Source organism: Ascidia mentula, chromosome 5 (assembly GCF_947561715.1).
Source record: "Ascidia mentula chromosome 5, kaAscMent1.1, whole genome shotgun sequence".
NCBI lineage: Eukaryota > Metazoa > Chordata > Ascidiacea > Phlebobranchia > Ascidiidae > Ascidia > Ascidia mentula.
Window position 1 is genome coordinate 3,354,967 of NC_138570.1, and position 16,208 is coordinate 3,371,174.

Below are 16,208 nucleotides of genomic sequence, written 5' to 3' on the forward strand. Positions count from 1 at the left end.
GTTTCTAAAGTGTTTATTGGAAACCAACGTTTCGTCTGCCATCCGGCGAGACTTCTTCAGGGTGAAGTACCCTCTTCAGGGTAAATAGCAGTATATTCATATATTCATTTTATACTTACCATTCCTTGCACATTTCTATTCCATAAACAAATCCCAGATACACACAAAGAACACTCGAGGCCAGTATTATGCCTATCAGTGTGATCCAAGCCACAAAAAATGAAATAGTCCCGCAAACTCGGGATATTCCACCACGTTGATGTAATTTTTTATGAAACCGTCCATCGTCATCTTCTAGCAAATGTGGCCTGATAATGTATAATAACATTTGTGTCCCATACTTACTTGTGTGAGAGTGTCGTAACTTTTAAAGGCTTCAGACAAATTTAACGAAATGCTTTCAACTTGGTACAAAGCTCAGATGTTCATAAGGAAATGATACACTTTACTTGATGGTGTTAGTATACCAACACATAGTGCCAGTTACATTAGCATTATCAGAGGGGTAATTCTCCCTTTGTAAGCATACGAAAGTGCATGATTTATTGTTACAAGCAAACTAATTGCCCTATGATGTGAGACCTTAGTTGAAATTCTGTTTGAACTACTAATTACCCTGTCGCGGGAGCTGGTGTTTTATCTTGGCGGTTAGCATCAACCATATTTCCTAATGACACTCTGTTCGGCTTCTTTCCAGCGTTTCTATACACGTCCATGTACTCGAACAGATCCTCGTCAAATTTCACCGACGTTTTTCGCATGTCCTGAGCCCGAGCTAAGGTGGAGCTTCCCAACCTCCTAAGCGGAATTCCGCGTCCGCCCACGCCACTTTTGTACCCCTGTACCTTTCTTCTTCGCTTCCTCTCACGACGGGACTTTACAAGGGCATCTTCTCCCTTGACCTCCGCGACATCAGTTTTTGCTCTCTTTCTTTTGCGCACTTTTTCTTTTAAGTTGGAGCCTTCGTTGGGGACGTCGATGTCAAGATTTGGAGGTACTTTTGTGCGAGATAGTTTGCGAACGCTCGACATGGTTTTGTCAAGTGCAAAGACATCTTTGTCGTTTACTTGGTAGCTTCGTGACAAGCGAAAACCCAATTGTATTAGAACCGTGACAAAAATGCAGAAACACGCACTTTGGAGACCTGCACACATGGAGGACTGCTTTTTGCAGGTAAATTGCACTTTACACTTTTATCGACCCAAACGAATATGTAATAACAGCTGCTGTAGTAATTTTTTACCATATCGCGATTACGAACTTGCTCACTTAAATTTGGCGAAATCAAATTGAGCTCGCAAGAGTGACAAGATACGAAAACGTTAACCAGCAAAACCAATTGTCTTTGGTTACTTTGAAATATCATTTCTATACGCACAAACTCCAATGAAGATTTTACCTATGACCACATGTGACCACTGGAATGAGTAGTAGGAGAGAGCCAACACCAATCCCTCCGCGTTGGCCTTGGCAACGTGAAAATACATTGCTAAAACCATGATAGAGAAGATGGTCACATAACAACACGACAATCGTTCAACCCTGGATATCATATGGTGTTCCCACGGTCGCATCGCCAACATGGAATACCACAAGTGTCTGAAGGTAATTGTTTTAAATCTTATTAATAAACGTGCCGTATCAGTCTTTATATTTATACAAACTAAATTCTCTCAGGACACCTGATGAAGCGAGGGGAACTCGCGAAAGCTAGTGTACTTTTTATAATACAAAAGTCAGTCTTTTACAAAAGAGTGCCTAAACAAGAGAATTTATATTGTTTTAAATCTGTAATTTGTAAACAAAGGTATACCTAAGTGGACATCATACTAAAAAAGACTCGCTGCGGGACAAAACTGTTTGAGTAAAAGCTAGATATGTAGGTAGATTTTATTGATGTTTCAAGTCCAAAGTTTGCTTACTTGTCACGAATGTAGTTTTCACATTTAATTCTGAAAAGCATGGGGAAAGTCTGCAGCGTCGTCTTGTCGACCACCGTAAAAATGCGATCGCACACGACTCCCAGCCAACTGTAGCATCTAACGTACCAACATTCTTTCGTGTTGAAGTCACAAATTGCCATGCGCTGAATATACCTTCGAAATAAACAAGATCAGGTACAGGAGGCTACAAATCTTTTACGATGGGTACTCATTTTATTCATTTAATTCGATAAATGATATAACAAACAAATCAAAAAAATTTAGGAAGACATACATATCGTAAAAATCTGTTCCAATCGTGCAGAATTAATTTACTTTTCATTCTGAAGGAAAACTAGCATATTTGATCTTGCTCTGTTGTTGTCATAGTTACAGAAATAGTTACAATATTGTAAGTGAATAAAAGTTTACCAATTGCACAGAGCCGATTGAAAGCGGCCAACTTGCATACGTTATAGTAACATCCTCTTACCACTCCGGGCTTTTTCCCGAGCAGTTGTGCCAGATCCGGACCGCTGTAATGTTGCCAAGAGAATGACGGGTCGTAACCACATAAGTGATGACACTACCCCGGCTCAGCAAACGTTGGCCGAACTCCTGCAAGAGATAACGTTTTGGATAAAACTAACTGACATAAACCCTCGTATAGAGGGACAGGCAGTCATAGTAGCATGTTATTTATTAGGAGAAACACAATGCTTTCACCTAAATTCCTTTTTTCTTTCTTTAGGCAAAAACTTACGATGCCTTTTCAGTCGAAATTAAATTTGCTTAAAAAACTAACTGTGTTTTTAACCTGTATGACGTGTACCCGACTTTTGCCTTTCGTTCCGATCAAGGTCATCGCAACGGTAGCAGTTGTCCCAGCATGACGTCTACTGCCAGTGTAAACAGCGACACAGTACACGTGTTTATCCGATGGATGGTTGTCATTTGGTTCGACGAAAAATCCCTGAAAAGCAAAGCAAAAATAAATGCTCAAATTGCAATTGCTATATTTTTGGTTGTTTATATGTGAAGAGCTCGGTTGGATAACGGGCAACATTTTGTGGCCAGGCAACATTTTAACCACAGTCCAAGTTAATTAACTCGTGGTTATGATGCTATATGTCAAAAGGTAAGTGTATTTGCTAAACGCAAGTATACTTGGGAATGCGTTTTTTTAGAAAATTTGTCATGCGATAAATTACGACAAATTCTCAATATGTTTTTTTTCTAGTTCATTACCTTTTCCTCCACTTGCCTGTCCTTTCTTCTCGCCCATACAAGCAACAAGGCATAGGAGATGTAGAGGGACACAATAAACAAAACGACAACAGGGTTGTCGACTAAACTTTGCCACAGACTCCAAGAAGGGATCTGGAAAACACAATATGTAATAACCATTTCTTTCCTGAAAGACGATTAGTTGCATGTATTTCTTACTGGCTGGAGCTCATTTTACAGCACCAGCGTAAAAAGTTTTCAAGCAACATGTCGAGCGTTCGTACCAACAGGTTTTCGCCAGCGGAGACGAAGGTAATCAGTCTTGCACCTACAATGGTGGACTTTATATCTTGATATGTTGCAAGTTGTTCAGAGGGAAGACCACCGCACTCACACGTCAATCCGGACTTGGCCTGAAATGAGACAGATGATTTATATTGCAAGAACGTCGTGTGTTTTTACAAAAGTGCGTACTTCAAACGAAGTCTCCTGACAAAGCTCACCTCACAACCATTCACTGTCCAGTCATCAACGTCTGCTTCCCACATCACACACTTAACTATGAAAATCTGGAGCCTCACGTGCAGTTTGCTGCCTTGGCGAAAGAACACAGGGCCCAGTGAAGATTTCACCGTAAGAAGGAGGGAAGAAGATAAAAATTCTGTTCCCACGCTGAACTCCTGGTTAACTACAGTAAATGGGCTATTACCAAGCGTGTTTCGATGTGCTATCGTAAAAAATCTAATGCCGATTCATTGACCCCAGAAACAATAATTCCCAAATTATTAACAAAAAGTGCATGATGTTGTAAAAATTATCAGCAAACGGTTATTGTAAAAACATATATCTCTTGACGTTTGAAAATTTGATCATTGGTTGGAACCTACAGTCGCCAGCAAAGCGGAACGTTACGATTTCTTCGTTTGAATCCGCATCTATTAGCGTCATTTCAAAATCGTCCATGACCTCATCCATTTCCAATACCGAAACTTGTAATCTCGTTCCAGCCAAAGCTCTTTTCGTTTCCTTCCCTTTCATTTGCATTGCGTAAGACGACTCGGCAACACTGCTACATTTTGTGACGTCACAATCGCTCTTTATCGCTAGTTCAACGTCAAAATCCTCCAGAGGGCTATCGGAAATCGAATAAGCGATCAGGAAACTTCGAGAAAGTTCAGAAGAAATCGGATTGGTCTTCGGATATCCGCTCGTTACAGAGAGCGACCAAACATCGTCCACAAAGTGATTTGTTGTGTCAAAAGTTTTTCCAGTGTTTTCGTAGATGTACAGCTGTGAATGAAATGTAGGCCTGTTTGCGCAAGTGGGAAATACATAACGGCCATATAAGATTATCTACCACGAAATGTTTTCAAAATGGTTAAATTACCAAACCCATTTCCATGTAAATGTTGATACCACAGTAAGTCACCCAAAATTTGTTTGCACGACCGTTCAACGCACGCAACTGATAATAAGATCATAGCTATATAAGGTGCATTTCATGACAACGCCGCTGTCTCCATGCAGAAAAACACTTCTAAATTCATCCCATACCTCAAAGTTAAGATAATCATCATGCAGCTGATTATTCTTCTCTTGTTCAACCCCAAACCCTGCTCCGGCGTCTATACTTCTAGAAGAACCACGGCCAGAGGTTCCAACCCCAAATGGGACAGACACCTCATAACTTGGGCCATGAAACTTTTTGTCTACATGCAAACAGTAACCAGCAGAAATTCTTCTAAACTTAAAACATATTTCTTACCGCTCGGATTTAAACGCTCCATAAAGACGTACACGTTTGTGGAGCTAAAAATTACGGGGTAAGCACCAGGAACCACTTCTGTAGTAATGAGGCGAGCGAACCAGGCAAGCAACCCTGCACTTTCGATCTAATGAATAGTTGGTGATGACGTATTACACATATCGTTACAACGAGTACAAATCTAAACTGAAATTTGACACGCTTTTTTTGCTTCCTTGTTGTAAATCTCAATACATATTCCATAAACTTCTAAATTAATGGTAATAATAATAATAATATATAAGACAAGAATGGAAACGTTTATTTCCAAGTTAAAATCTGTCAGATTTATCTTTTAGTGTTCTTCTTGCTTTACATATCTTTAAATTTAAACCCTTTTCATAATTAGGCTATCCAGAAACTCGAAATCCCTTTACTTCAGAGTAAACAGAGTGTGCTTGTGGTGGATGCAACAAGACCTCGAGAGTACAAAGCAAATAGCAACCTGATAGGGCGTGATTACCAGAGACGTCTTTCAGCTCGGGGAAAGAACTTACGTAGCTTTTGGAGAGATTGGGTTTCCTGATTAAGGTCGAGGTGGCAGTTATTGCCTCAGACACAACCGACCGTAGTAAGCGGTGATCGCTGTTTTTCTTGCACAAGTTTCGAATGTTGATTAGATATTCCCAAAGCGACACCTACGAAAAACAGCTGAAGTGGCAAAGCTCGACAAGCCGTTGAAAATGACGACAGGTTTTTTTTCATTTTCTCAAACGACTAAATTATCTACCTCGGTGTTGTGGTTTAATTTTGTCACAGAAAGCAATCCGCGCTGGATGACGGCAAGGCCCTGCAGGGCTGTTTCCACGGAAACCGGCAGCTTGGCTTTCATTCGACCGAGTAATTTTTCAAACTATTTAATAAGTTTATTTAATTAAAGTTGAACCTCCAGATTAATGCCTTAGGAAGTGCTTGCGTAACGTAGTTGTGAAAACCGCAGATGGTGCTTTGGTGTCGAAATGTGGAGGTTAAAAAATTCAGCTGTTTTGATTTAGGAGAAATCACATTTAACAAAACTTTACAAAGACTACGCACAGTTAAATGTTAATGGAAGTACTATATGTATAAAAACAACGACAATGAATTCTTTTTGCGAAGAATATTGCGTAACACATAACATCTAAATGGATTTTATTTACCTGCTCCGCTGAAAAGTACGACGTGCTCGACACCAAAGCTTGAGCAAGTGTTTGTAAATCCCCGGTAGCAACAAAGTTATCCACGGCTCCCGAAAGAGTAATTGTGAGTCCTCTGACCACTCCTTCTTTCTCCACTAGACTTCCAGTGCAAGCATTACCTTCGTCACAAATCTCGACCCAGTACGATACGTAATCATCCGATAAGATGACGTCACGCATAGTTTCGTCATAGCCGTGTTGAAGCAGGTTCTGCGTGCGGTCTTGTTTGATGGGTTTAGCAAGACAGCACTTACTCTTTCATCGCAACCGAGTGTGCAAAGTGTAATTAGTGCATCGTATATACCTCGTAACTACATAAATTGACACACGTTGCATATTTTTACCCAGTTATTAACGTGAAAACCGTTGGTCTTGGGACATAGTTGCTCATTCGAGGATTTTTAAGCGTTTTTGTTAATTTTATTTTCCGCTAGTTTTGAGACGTACCTGATTTTATCGCGTAAAAGAAGTAAGTGCTCGTCGTTGTCAAAGTGGAGTACCCCTGACATTTGAGTACAGAACCCTGTGAATCAGGCGGGACGAATTCACATTTGCCGCCAGATGGCGGTGTGGAGAGGGAAACAGGAAACGTGGCCGAAGCTTCCGCGCCCGATTCGTCTTTTCCTGAATATAATGTTTGCACAGTTACATATGAAACATCTAGCAACACACATGTAATACGATGGTAGGGTAAGTATTACTGTTATCATCTATATATGTGCCAGTAAAACATTTTCTAAATGTTAATTAGCTATCTAATGTACACATGCATGCATAGGACTATTTTTGTAATAATTTCGCATATTTGTTGCCATTTGCGGAGGGTTTCAACTTTTGCTTAGGCTTAACCCGTGTCCCGTGTTAAAGAAATCACACCTTTGACTTCGCTTATATACTCATGGCCCGGTTGCAAAGTTTGCAACTGTTTGGCGCTAATCTTGCAAAACGTCTTGTTTTGACATTGCTCCAAAGCCACACTTCCCAAACTCCAGGTCGTGTTGACGCATCCGGTGCACTCTGCCTGCAGGACGCGAGGTTTTGACGCAAGAATGGGATTCCAGCAATTCAAGCGGCACCTGAGATGTGGATTGTGTTAGTTCTGTTTATAGCCAGTTTATGTATTATAATTAGTTGGTTTTGACTATCCAGGAGCGAATAATGACAATTATCTCATTTGAAAACAATGGCATTACAAATGAAGATTTTTTTCGAGATATACTTGATTCCAATGTTGGGGTCCGTCGCAGTCAATGCTTCCACTTTAACGTCGGCCTTGCCTGTGACGTAGTTTTTGCCAGAGGCAAACACCCGGATGTAGTAGCGGTCGGAGGAAACGAAAGCAGTCGAGAAAAGTTGCAACGCTTGTCCGTCTTGCAACCAGTCTGACGATTGGCCAGGCAAACAAGGGTCTGTAAATTTGTTTGGAGTTTCAAATAAAATGGCGTATGCTGTTCAGGTAAGTGTACGATTTCGGATTGTCGTTAAAAAGAAATGTAGCCATGGCCTTTCATAGACAAGCTATGTTATCTGTTGGTTTTTATTGCTTTAAATATACATGGTAACTTATGCTTTATTGCCTTTGACACGTTATTACCACACACGAAACCAGTTTAATCAGCTTACAGCGCCAATGAAACGAACCTGGATAACTGCCTATTGTTTGTACGGTAGATGGCAGATTTTGTCTTGTGAGGGAGCAATGCCAACTGAACAAAGGATCGTTATCTTCTCTTACGTTTGAGAATGCTTCCATTCGAATTATTGTGAGTGTTCCGAGACCTTGTAGTAAATACATTCATGTTTTGATGTGTTTCAAATGCAAAACCAAACCAAATGTTTTGAAAAATCAGAAGGTTTTAAATTTTTGGAAGAAATTATCAGGAAAAAGGAAATTCAAAAGTTTTCCTACAACAATAATAAAGACTTCTGATGTCTTGTCGTAAAAGTACAATATACTTAATACGGTTTTGCAGAAATGCACCTTGGCAAGCGACTTGATGATTGAGTGTGACTTCCGAGTAAGATTTATTAGCAAAATCTAACGTGTACCAACCTATAACAAACTTATTGCCGCCGTCGACGAAAACCTTTGCTTGCGGCTCCGTTTTCTCAACCCAAGTCATAAATTCCCTGATTTCGCCGATCAAGCGGCCCGACGAAACGTCACGTAACGTCACAAGCACCTTCATGACGTAAACGCCGGGCAAGATATCGTCATGTGTCAAATGCAAATCGTTGCGATAGGCTGGAGTCGTAAGAATCAATTGCCTTGCGTCGATGGTACCTGTTATTACTTTGTGTGCCCTCCATTCGTACCCAATGTTGTAGATTGGACCGCAGTGGTAATCCGGGTGTACGGATAAGTGCAGTTGATTCGCAAATTTTAATGGTTCTTGATATGAAGTTTCGCCGAGGCCGTCGCGTATTCTTACACTTTTTAAACAGAGGTCACCTCCTGCCCTGGCGAGATTGTCCGGTTGGTGACCCCCGGCTTTTGCATCTTGCGGGACTGCAAATATAAGTTGAATCCCGTCTATGCGCTGCAGGTATGTATTCCATGTAGCTGGCTTTTAAATGGCTACTTCGCAGTACTTGGTTAGGTGAGGACTTCAATCAATATTCATGAAATTTTTTTTGAAATTTGGTGTTTTCGACGGAATTAGTAAAATCACAAAAGACTTTTCTATGATTTCTATATGATTAGAAATTTACTCACCAGCAATAAACACGGTGGCAGCCAAAACATATGCTGCGTATCTTAAGTCCATTGTAGCATGGTTTCGTTGAAATACTGTGATGCGCGGCGCTGTAGTCTAATTGCTGGCCCTATTTAACTAATCATTATATTTAATCTACAGATACAGGTTCACTTTGTTGACATCTGGATCAAGATAGGGGTTCAATTGTTTCGTATGAATGCTTCATCATTCCCTAACAAACCATCATTGTTATCTGGCGTTGACAGGAGTTTTGGGGTACAACAGTTTGGGATCTTTATGCTGTATGTACAGGAGAATTAGTCTTCGTCAAGTAGTTTTACCACATGCTGTGTTTATTTTTCACAATCTTTGTTTGCTGTTACCATGACATTGGCATAAACTATGCGAACTCGGGCACTTCCTGTTTGATATTGAGTGCTATTCATCTGCCAAAAACACTCATATGAGGTTCCATAGTCACCAGAATAGTGAACCCTCGGTGAACTGTGTCCAATGTTTACATTCCATCGGATGATAAAGTCGCAAGCAAGAACTGCTCTCTCCCCAATAAAGTAGCGCCACGTCGCTTTTTGGTGTAAAACACTTACATTTTTATTTAGAAAGATAAAATATAAACATTTTCAAAACTAAAGAAACTACGTTGTGCGCTAAAGGGCGTATGTCGAAGAAAGTGCAAAAAGGCACAAATGTGCACAAACGAGCAAATAGCGGGTGTGTATCAAAAGCCACCTAACAGCAAAGCAAAAGACAAAATACCGACAAAACTAAATCCAATCTTGTTGCCGGCATTAGTAGTGGTGGTAGTAGGTCTTTGGGAGTTGCCAGTTGTCGAGGTGGTGGAACCACCTGTTATACCACCAAGCACGTTGCCGCTGGTTGTAGAGGTGGTGGTACCACCTGCGTTACTGTCGGTTGTGTCAGCGCTGGGTGGTGGGGTTGTAGTTGGGGGTTCACATTCAGGACAGTTGCAATATTCGCTTGTGCAGCAAGTGTAGTTCTAAAATGATTTCATAAATAGTATTATTTTTCGGGCGGTGTCCATTTGGTAGCAAATTTACGGATATTGTTTCTATTTGCCTGGGCGTATTAGGTGAAAGCTTGTACGAAATTGTTTTATTTTTATTGTAATTTTGACGATTAACTTTGTCATAAAGCTCAAAAATCAAAGGTTTTAAGAACTAGTCGCTCACCATAACGACCCCTTCACCAAGCGAAGCCGTATAATATTGTCCTTCCGCTGTTCCGTTGCAGAAAAATTCGTTCCCGCAGGTCAACGAAAAGGTTTCAAAATTGCTTCCGTCTGAGGATAAATTAAAAGATAAACGAATTTTGCCTAAACTATTATCAACAACAAATCGACATATAATTACGTACTTCAACCAGTTCGAATCGGCTCGCCAAGTCGCAAATATTATATTTTGATGATAGTTTCTTTTATCGCTTAAACTTTCATAATCTCATTAGCAAACTTACCATTTGACGTATATTTCATGCAGGTTATATCATCGCACAATATTGTATCCATAAAGTCGAGATTCTGATCCAAACATTTCTGTGATGGCTCCTCCGGTGTGTGGGCACAAAAATAGCAGCCAAAGCCTAAAAATCAAATAAAAAATCAATGGAAATATATCGCACTAAATTTGAAGTTGGATGTTTAGAAGTAAGACACAAGCTATAACGGAATCAGCAAACTTTGCCAAGTACTGTTCGTTGGGCCTATTATCAATCATTGGGTCATGCCCTATAGAAGAAGTAGCCCAGTGAACCAGGCATGTGACAAGGCAATTACCGCCTCAGGAAATTTAAGCCGTATAAGTACAAAAGTTTGGAAACACTGCGTTTGGCCTTCCAGTGCTCGATCAGCTAAAATTACGCCCCACCGAATTGATTATGTGGAAAATCCGTAAAGTTTGATTCCAACGGCGGTGGAACGGTTGGAAGATCGCATTGTGGACAGTTGCAGTAATCGGACGAGCAGCAGGTGTAGTTCTATACACGCAAAAGGGTAAAACTACTTTACCAATTGGGTTTGTTTATTACGCAAAACTCACCATCATCGACCCGTCGGCATTTGTCAGAATGTGGTATGAGTTTTCAATCGTCCCGTTACAGAGATTTGCGTTCCCGCACCCAATCCCTGCTATCACCAATTCGCTGTTGTCTGCCGTTGAAAAATATCGTTTTAGTCACTACAAAGTTGAAGTCTTTGCCTGGATGTATGGTCGGTAAAGTTGTCTAGAAAAGTCACACCAAGAGTTATGCTCTTAGGCTTAGCTGACCCTTGCGATGTGGGTAACTTGGCCGTACAATTTCTGCTAGCGGGGGCTGCGTTCGCGATTTCCCCGTAAAACAAGAAACAGTGGCGATCTGTCTGCAGCTCACTAAAATCATATATCATTGACTCCATTTGCTTAAATATCGTTTTAGTTTATTTTAATCGAATTTGCACAGCCAGTAATTGTGTATCAAGTATTGTTGCATAGTGAACCATGTATATCGTCTCTGTTGAAAGGTATTGTCACAAAAAATTTCCGAGACTTGTTACACCAAACAAGCGGGAATTGCATGTTGTAATTCTCCAACTTTAATACCTTGTCGGTCAGTTATTGCATAAACCAGCGTATTTTCTTTCCCGGTCGCCTGCAACTCTTACTCGCTAATTTAGAATTCCTTTAGTTATTTCCAATACGACTTACTGACCCCGGTCCCAAATTTACGTTACACGCTTATGTTTTCTTGACCATTGAGATGTTCAATCAGCTGCTAACCATCACCTCGTTTGAAACATGGAGTTGTGTGGACTAATAAATGCTGCTATACCACCCCTTCTCTGTGTGAACCACCATACTAAACCCCGAAAAATCCAGAGAAAAAAACGAGGTATTTCTAAAATGGAGTTGAACCAGCAATTCTGTCAATGGTAAGTTTGCGGCAATACATGTACAAACCCTTTGTATAACTGGAGGTACGACCGCTCCTATGCTGTTTGTACACAAGTTTATTAAACTATAGGGTTGAAGTAACTGTTGTTTACAACTACTTACTAGTAGTCTCGTACTGCATGCAGTACGGGCCACTCATGCACAAGTTGACATCTGAGATGCCGATTCTGTCGAGACAGTCCAGAGACGGTGACAACTGCGGGTGGTGGGAGCAAGAGAAGCATTCTATGTCTATAAACAAAATGCATTTCACATTGAGAATGATTGTAGTTACAACATAAGAAACGTCCCAAAAATTTCTTGGCAGCTTTACTGTTTGTTTTGAAGATTTGTAAAACCGTGAGTTATGTTCCTATATCTACAGAAAGTTTGCGTACGAAGCATGTTGTTATCGCTAACATTCGGTGAACAAAACGCATGAAAGTTGTTAATCACATCCTATTTACGTGACGAATAAATTTAGAGAATATATGTGAAACTGTACAACACATCGTGTAAAAATATATCACAGAAATATATTACTCTTACCGGCCAAAAATTCATCCGCCCCTTCAAAAGGCTGCCCCGTGGTGCAGTTTACTATCACTGCGAATATTGCCACACCTGTCAATTCGTAAAAAAATTATTTTCTTAGACTGAACTTCAAAACTTCAAACTTTTTACCTAAACTGATTGCTGCAAGACGACGTTTTGGAACTTCCATCGTTGTAACGCGTGCATTTGACTGCAGTGTCTCGCTAAAATGGCGAAGTTTTTGCTCCTACGCAATCACAAAGGTGTTGCCTCGCAAATATTAGCTCTTTCAATCTTTCGGGCAACGATAAAAATCGCTGCGGCATCGGGGCGCCGCGCGGGCAAAGAACAATGACTTGGACTCATTTTTCATCGATATTTGTGTGGTGGGAGTCAAGGCGATTCATGGGCCCTTGGCTCAAAACGATCAAGCGGTTGTAACTTAAGAGTTCGATGATATTTTAAGATCTAAGGCAAATAGTTCCGTGTGATGGTTTCCGTCTATTGCGCCTTGAATGTGGTCAGCTGGAATCTCAAGCCAATCCCATCTGATGGGTTAAAATGTCAAGATATATCTTGCAACAGTTTAAAGATAAAGTTGTCTTATTATAACTGTGTTAGATCTTTTGTAGATAAGCGTTGGCAGGATCTTAAATGCCAAACGTTTTGTTAGCATCTTATCACATTCCAAACAAACTTCACTGAATTAGGGCATAGCATGATTCTAAAAGTTGTTCAAAAAAAAACCGCACGGAACACAACAGCTCCCGACACCGGGAAAACTATTGCGCAAGAACACATCGACTTCACGTAGAAGACTGCTTATTCTAAACCGGATACCGCACTCTTGTTTGTGGGTTCATTGAAATAAAGTGGGAAAGGGAGAAACGTATTTGCACAAAATTATTCTTTACTCGCGTAACGTTTTTGTGCCGCGCCCTCATTCAACGACGTCCAGAACAGTAGAATAACTAATATTTACTTTTCCCAAACTTGTGCCTTGCCATCACGCTTACACCACTTCGGGTTGTTTTCGAGCAATGTGGTGCGGTTGTCATGGGCATGTCAGGATATCTTCATGTACTGGCCACGTTAGGTAATGTTTTAACGCCTTTTTAACCTAAAATTTGTTTCGCTATGTTTAAAAAAACAATTCCTTGCTTTTAATGTACCAGCAATATCAGTAGTAATCGGAAATAAATAGTGTGAGTGTGGTAAAGTTGCAGACCAACTCGTGGTGTAATGACTGTGTATAATTTTCAGGGGTGACGTGTTTTGTGACGTCATCTAACTATACGACGGATAAAGGGATTTCCAACGAGAGTTTGAAAGGTTTGTTAATTGTTTTGTTCACAGAATTTCGTAAACTTGAATTATCAAATGGAACCCTTAAAGTAGAAACTACCCGTAGTTTAAACCAATTGTCTGTTAAATATGCGCTAATGGTTACTTCTGAGGTCGAAGTGCGCCATAAAGTTAAGCAATTTTTTCGAACTCATGGCTGGATCCAACCGTATAACATAGACGATTGCTACAAAAGTAAACTGATATTCGCAACCATTCATTCAGGAGATATCGAATGTTTTTCGTGCGCTCATTACGCTCAGCTCTCGCCGTCTCAGAATTGTCTCGACAGAATCCACATCTCAGATGTCAATCATTGCATGGATGTTACTTACTGCATGGAGTTTGTGATTACAAGTTAGTGGGTAAACTTAAAAGTAGTTTTGACCAAAGGTTTGTATACTTTAATTGGATAAACTTTGTGTCATTGTAAGTCATGAAACTTGGCTTTCTTTATAACTGAAATAAAGCTGTAAAACGTAAATACACAAAACATCATGCAGTTTCATTTGTTTACAACTTGAGAACCAACGGCCGTAGCTACAAAATTAACTTTAAAGTTTAATATTAATTCTAAACTTCGGTTTCAGTTACCGAGAATGATTACAGGCCACACAAGGTCGAGTAAAACGTGGCATAAGTACATTGTAATCATCACAAATGTTTCCATAAACTTGCAAACAATTGTGCATTGCCCACTGCGTCAAACTTGGAACTGCATATAGTATTCAACTTTTTTATTTGAACTAAAAACTTTGTAACTATGACAACTGGTTGACTCCTGTGCTTTTGCTGAAACTAATTTTACTTCATTTTAGTGGCGACCCAGTCAACGAGGTCTAACGACCCAGTTCTTCACACAAAGAATAGGTATAATCTCAATATTTCTATTTTTAGATAACAGCGAAATCGTGATATCTGGCATCGGTTGTGGTGATCCTGATCTATGTAACGGAACGTCCGATGGCATCTACAACAATTTCACTCACCCGGATGGATCTGTCATGGTATAAGCTAAGTCGATTTCCACAACCGACTTCTAAGAGAAGGCAATTTATGTAAATTACTTTGTTGACTATATTTTTCCGCACTGGGATACGTACTAAGGTTTTAGAGCATCGGCAGAAAATCAATCTGAAATATTCTGAAATCTGAAACGCGTAAACACGCTCTCACGAGGGTTTTCATAATTTGTTTCTAGAACTACACCTGCTGCTCGTCAGATTACTGCAACTGTCCACATTGTCAACCGCCAACCATTCCACCCCCAATTCACTCAAACACCACAAATCCCACAGGTAATAACAAAAGGTTCTATGCTCCCATATTTTCGCTTTCATAGCAATATTTATTTTGTGATCTTTTGCACAAGGAGAATTCCAGTGCTTCTCCTGCACCAATCACGATGACTCACCCTCTCTAGAATGCCTTGAAGGAGGGCCAATATCAGATGTTATTCTATGCCCCGAGCCATACTGCATGAAATACGAAACAAAAAGTATGAATCTTGCAGTGTAGCAAACAACTACACAAAAAGTGCATTTACCTGTTGTAAAAGTGCATATATGCGTTGTTAGATGAAACGTAATTTTCTTTTAAACAGCATCTGAGCTGTCTCTATGATCGTCGTTTCGGCCTCACATAGAACTACTACATGTAATTATTGTGGTTTTTGACGCAGATACAAGTGGCATACAAACTGCTGGAATGCGCTGCGGGGTCAGCTTTTTGTGCAATGGAAGTACGGACGGAGTGTACTACAACACTTCAGTTGGAGATGGATTAATGATGGTGGGTGGCACATTTCCCGCAACAAATTCACGCTTATGGTTGTTTGTGTGCGTTTAGAACTACTCTTGCTGCTTGACTGAATTCTGCAACTGCCCGCATTGCGAAACGCCAACAATTCCTCCACATCTGGATTTCACCATCTCGATAAATGCCAGCCACGATTTACTCTCGACGCCCGACCCCAATTCCTTACACAATATTTCGGGTGCGTCAGCAAAAAACACGTTCATATTGTTGATATAGATCACACACTCGTCCTGGACTCCTTTTGAGGTCCCAGAAATATAATATTCATATTGTTGATTAATAATTTCTCTATTTTCAGTCGATATCAGCTGTTTCTCTTGCAATCACGTTCCAGGAGAAGCTTCTTCACAGGATTGTCTGCACATGACCAACATAACCACTTTTAATTTGTGTGTCAACGGACCTTATTGCATGCAATATGCAATCGAATGCAAGTAGAATCAAACGAACATATGTGACCAAGCCCAATAAATCTGACCAATCTCGATATTATTTACCAGTGAACGACTCGTTGATCATCTCTGGTATTGGGTGTGGTGATACGAATATTTGCAACGGTACAAACGAAGGTTCATACAATCTTCTGGTTGATCCGGATGGCTCTGTAATGGTAAGTAACGTTCAATCCCCTAAAATGTAGTTATTCGTTTGGTCACATAAGCCATGCTATATTATGATTTATTCGTATAGTAGGATTATTGTTAAATAAATATGGATCTACCGTGTTTACAGAATCT

At 40.2% G+C, this 16,208-nt stretch overlaps 1 protein-coding gene across 1 annotated transcript; it reads right to left on the reverse strand.

The window, feature by feature from the left end:
- Positions 1-735: 735 nt before the first annotated feature.
- LOC145901937 (uncharacterized) lies at positions 736-8,899 on the reverse strand. The gene is made up of 21 exons (XM_082989756.1): positions 8,848-8,899; positions 8,185-8,640; positions 7,773-7,910; positions 7,351-7,540; positions 7,008-7,207; positions 6,579-6,755; positions 6,093-6,352; positions 5,684-5,806; positions 5,451-5,591; positions 4,915-5,041; positions 4,704-4,858; positions 4,037-4,439; positions 3,653-3,837; positions 3,434-3,562; positions 3,171-3,302; positions 2,755-2,895; positions 2,416-2,540; positions 1,923-2,096; positions 1,400-1,599; positions 846-1,144; positions 736-798 (listed from the first exon to the last, which is right to left on the reverse strand). The coding sequence occupies exons 1-21, from the start codon at positions 8,897-8,899 to the stop codon at positions 736-738; spliced, it is 3,870 nt and encodes a 1,289-aa protein (XP_082845882.1).
- Positions 8,900-16,208: the final 7,309 nt, after the last annotated feature.

What these genes read in the sequence shown, in the direction of transcription:
- LOC145901937 (XM_082989756.1), bottom strand. Translation starts at nt 8,899, where the DNA reads ATGGACTTAAGATACGCAGCATATGTTTTGGCTGCCACCGTGTTTATT. An exon ending in CGGCAATAAGTTTGTTATAG is followed by an intron (nt 7,911 to 8,184) that starts GTTGGTACACGT and finishes ATTTACTACAAG; the next exon opens with GTCTCGGAACACTCACAATA. An exon ending in ACAGGCAAGTGGAGGAAAAG is followed by an intron (nt 2,896 to 3,170) that starts GTAATGAACTAG and finishes TTTGCTTTTCAG; the next exon opens with GGATTTTTCGTCGAACCAAA.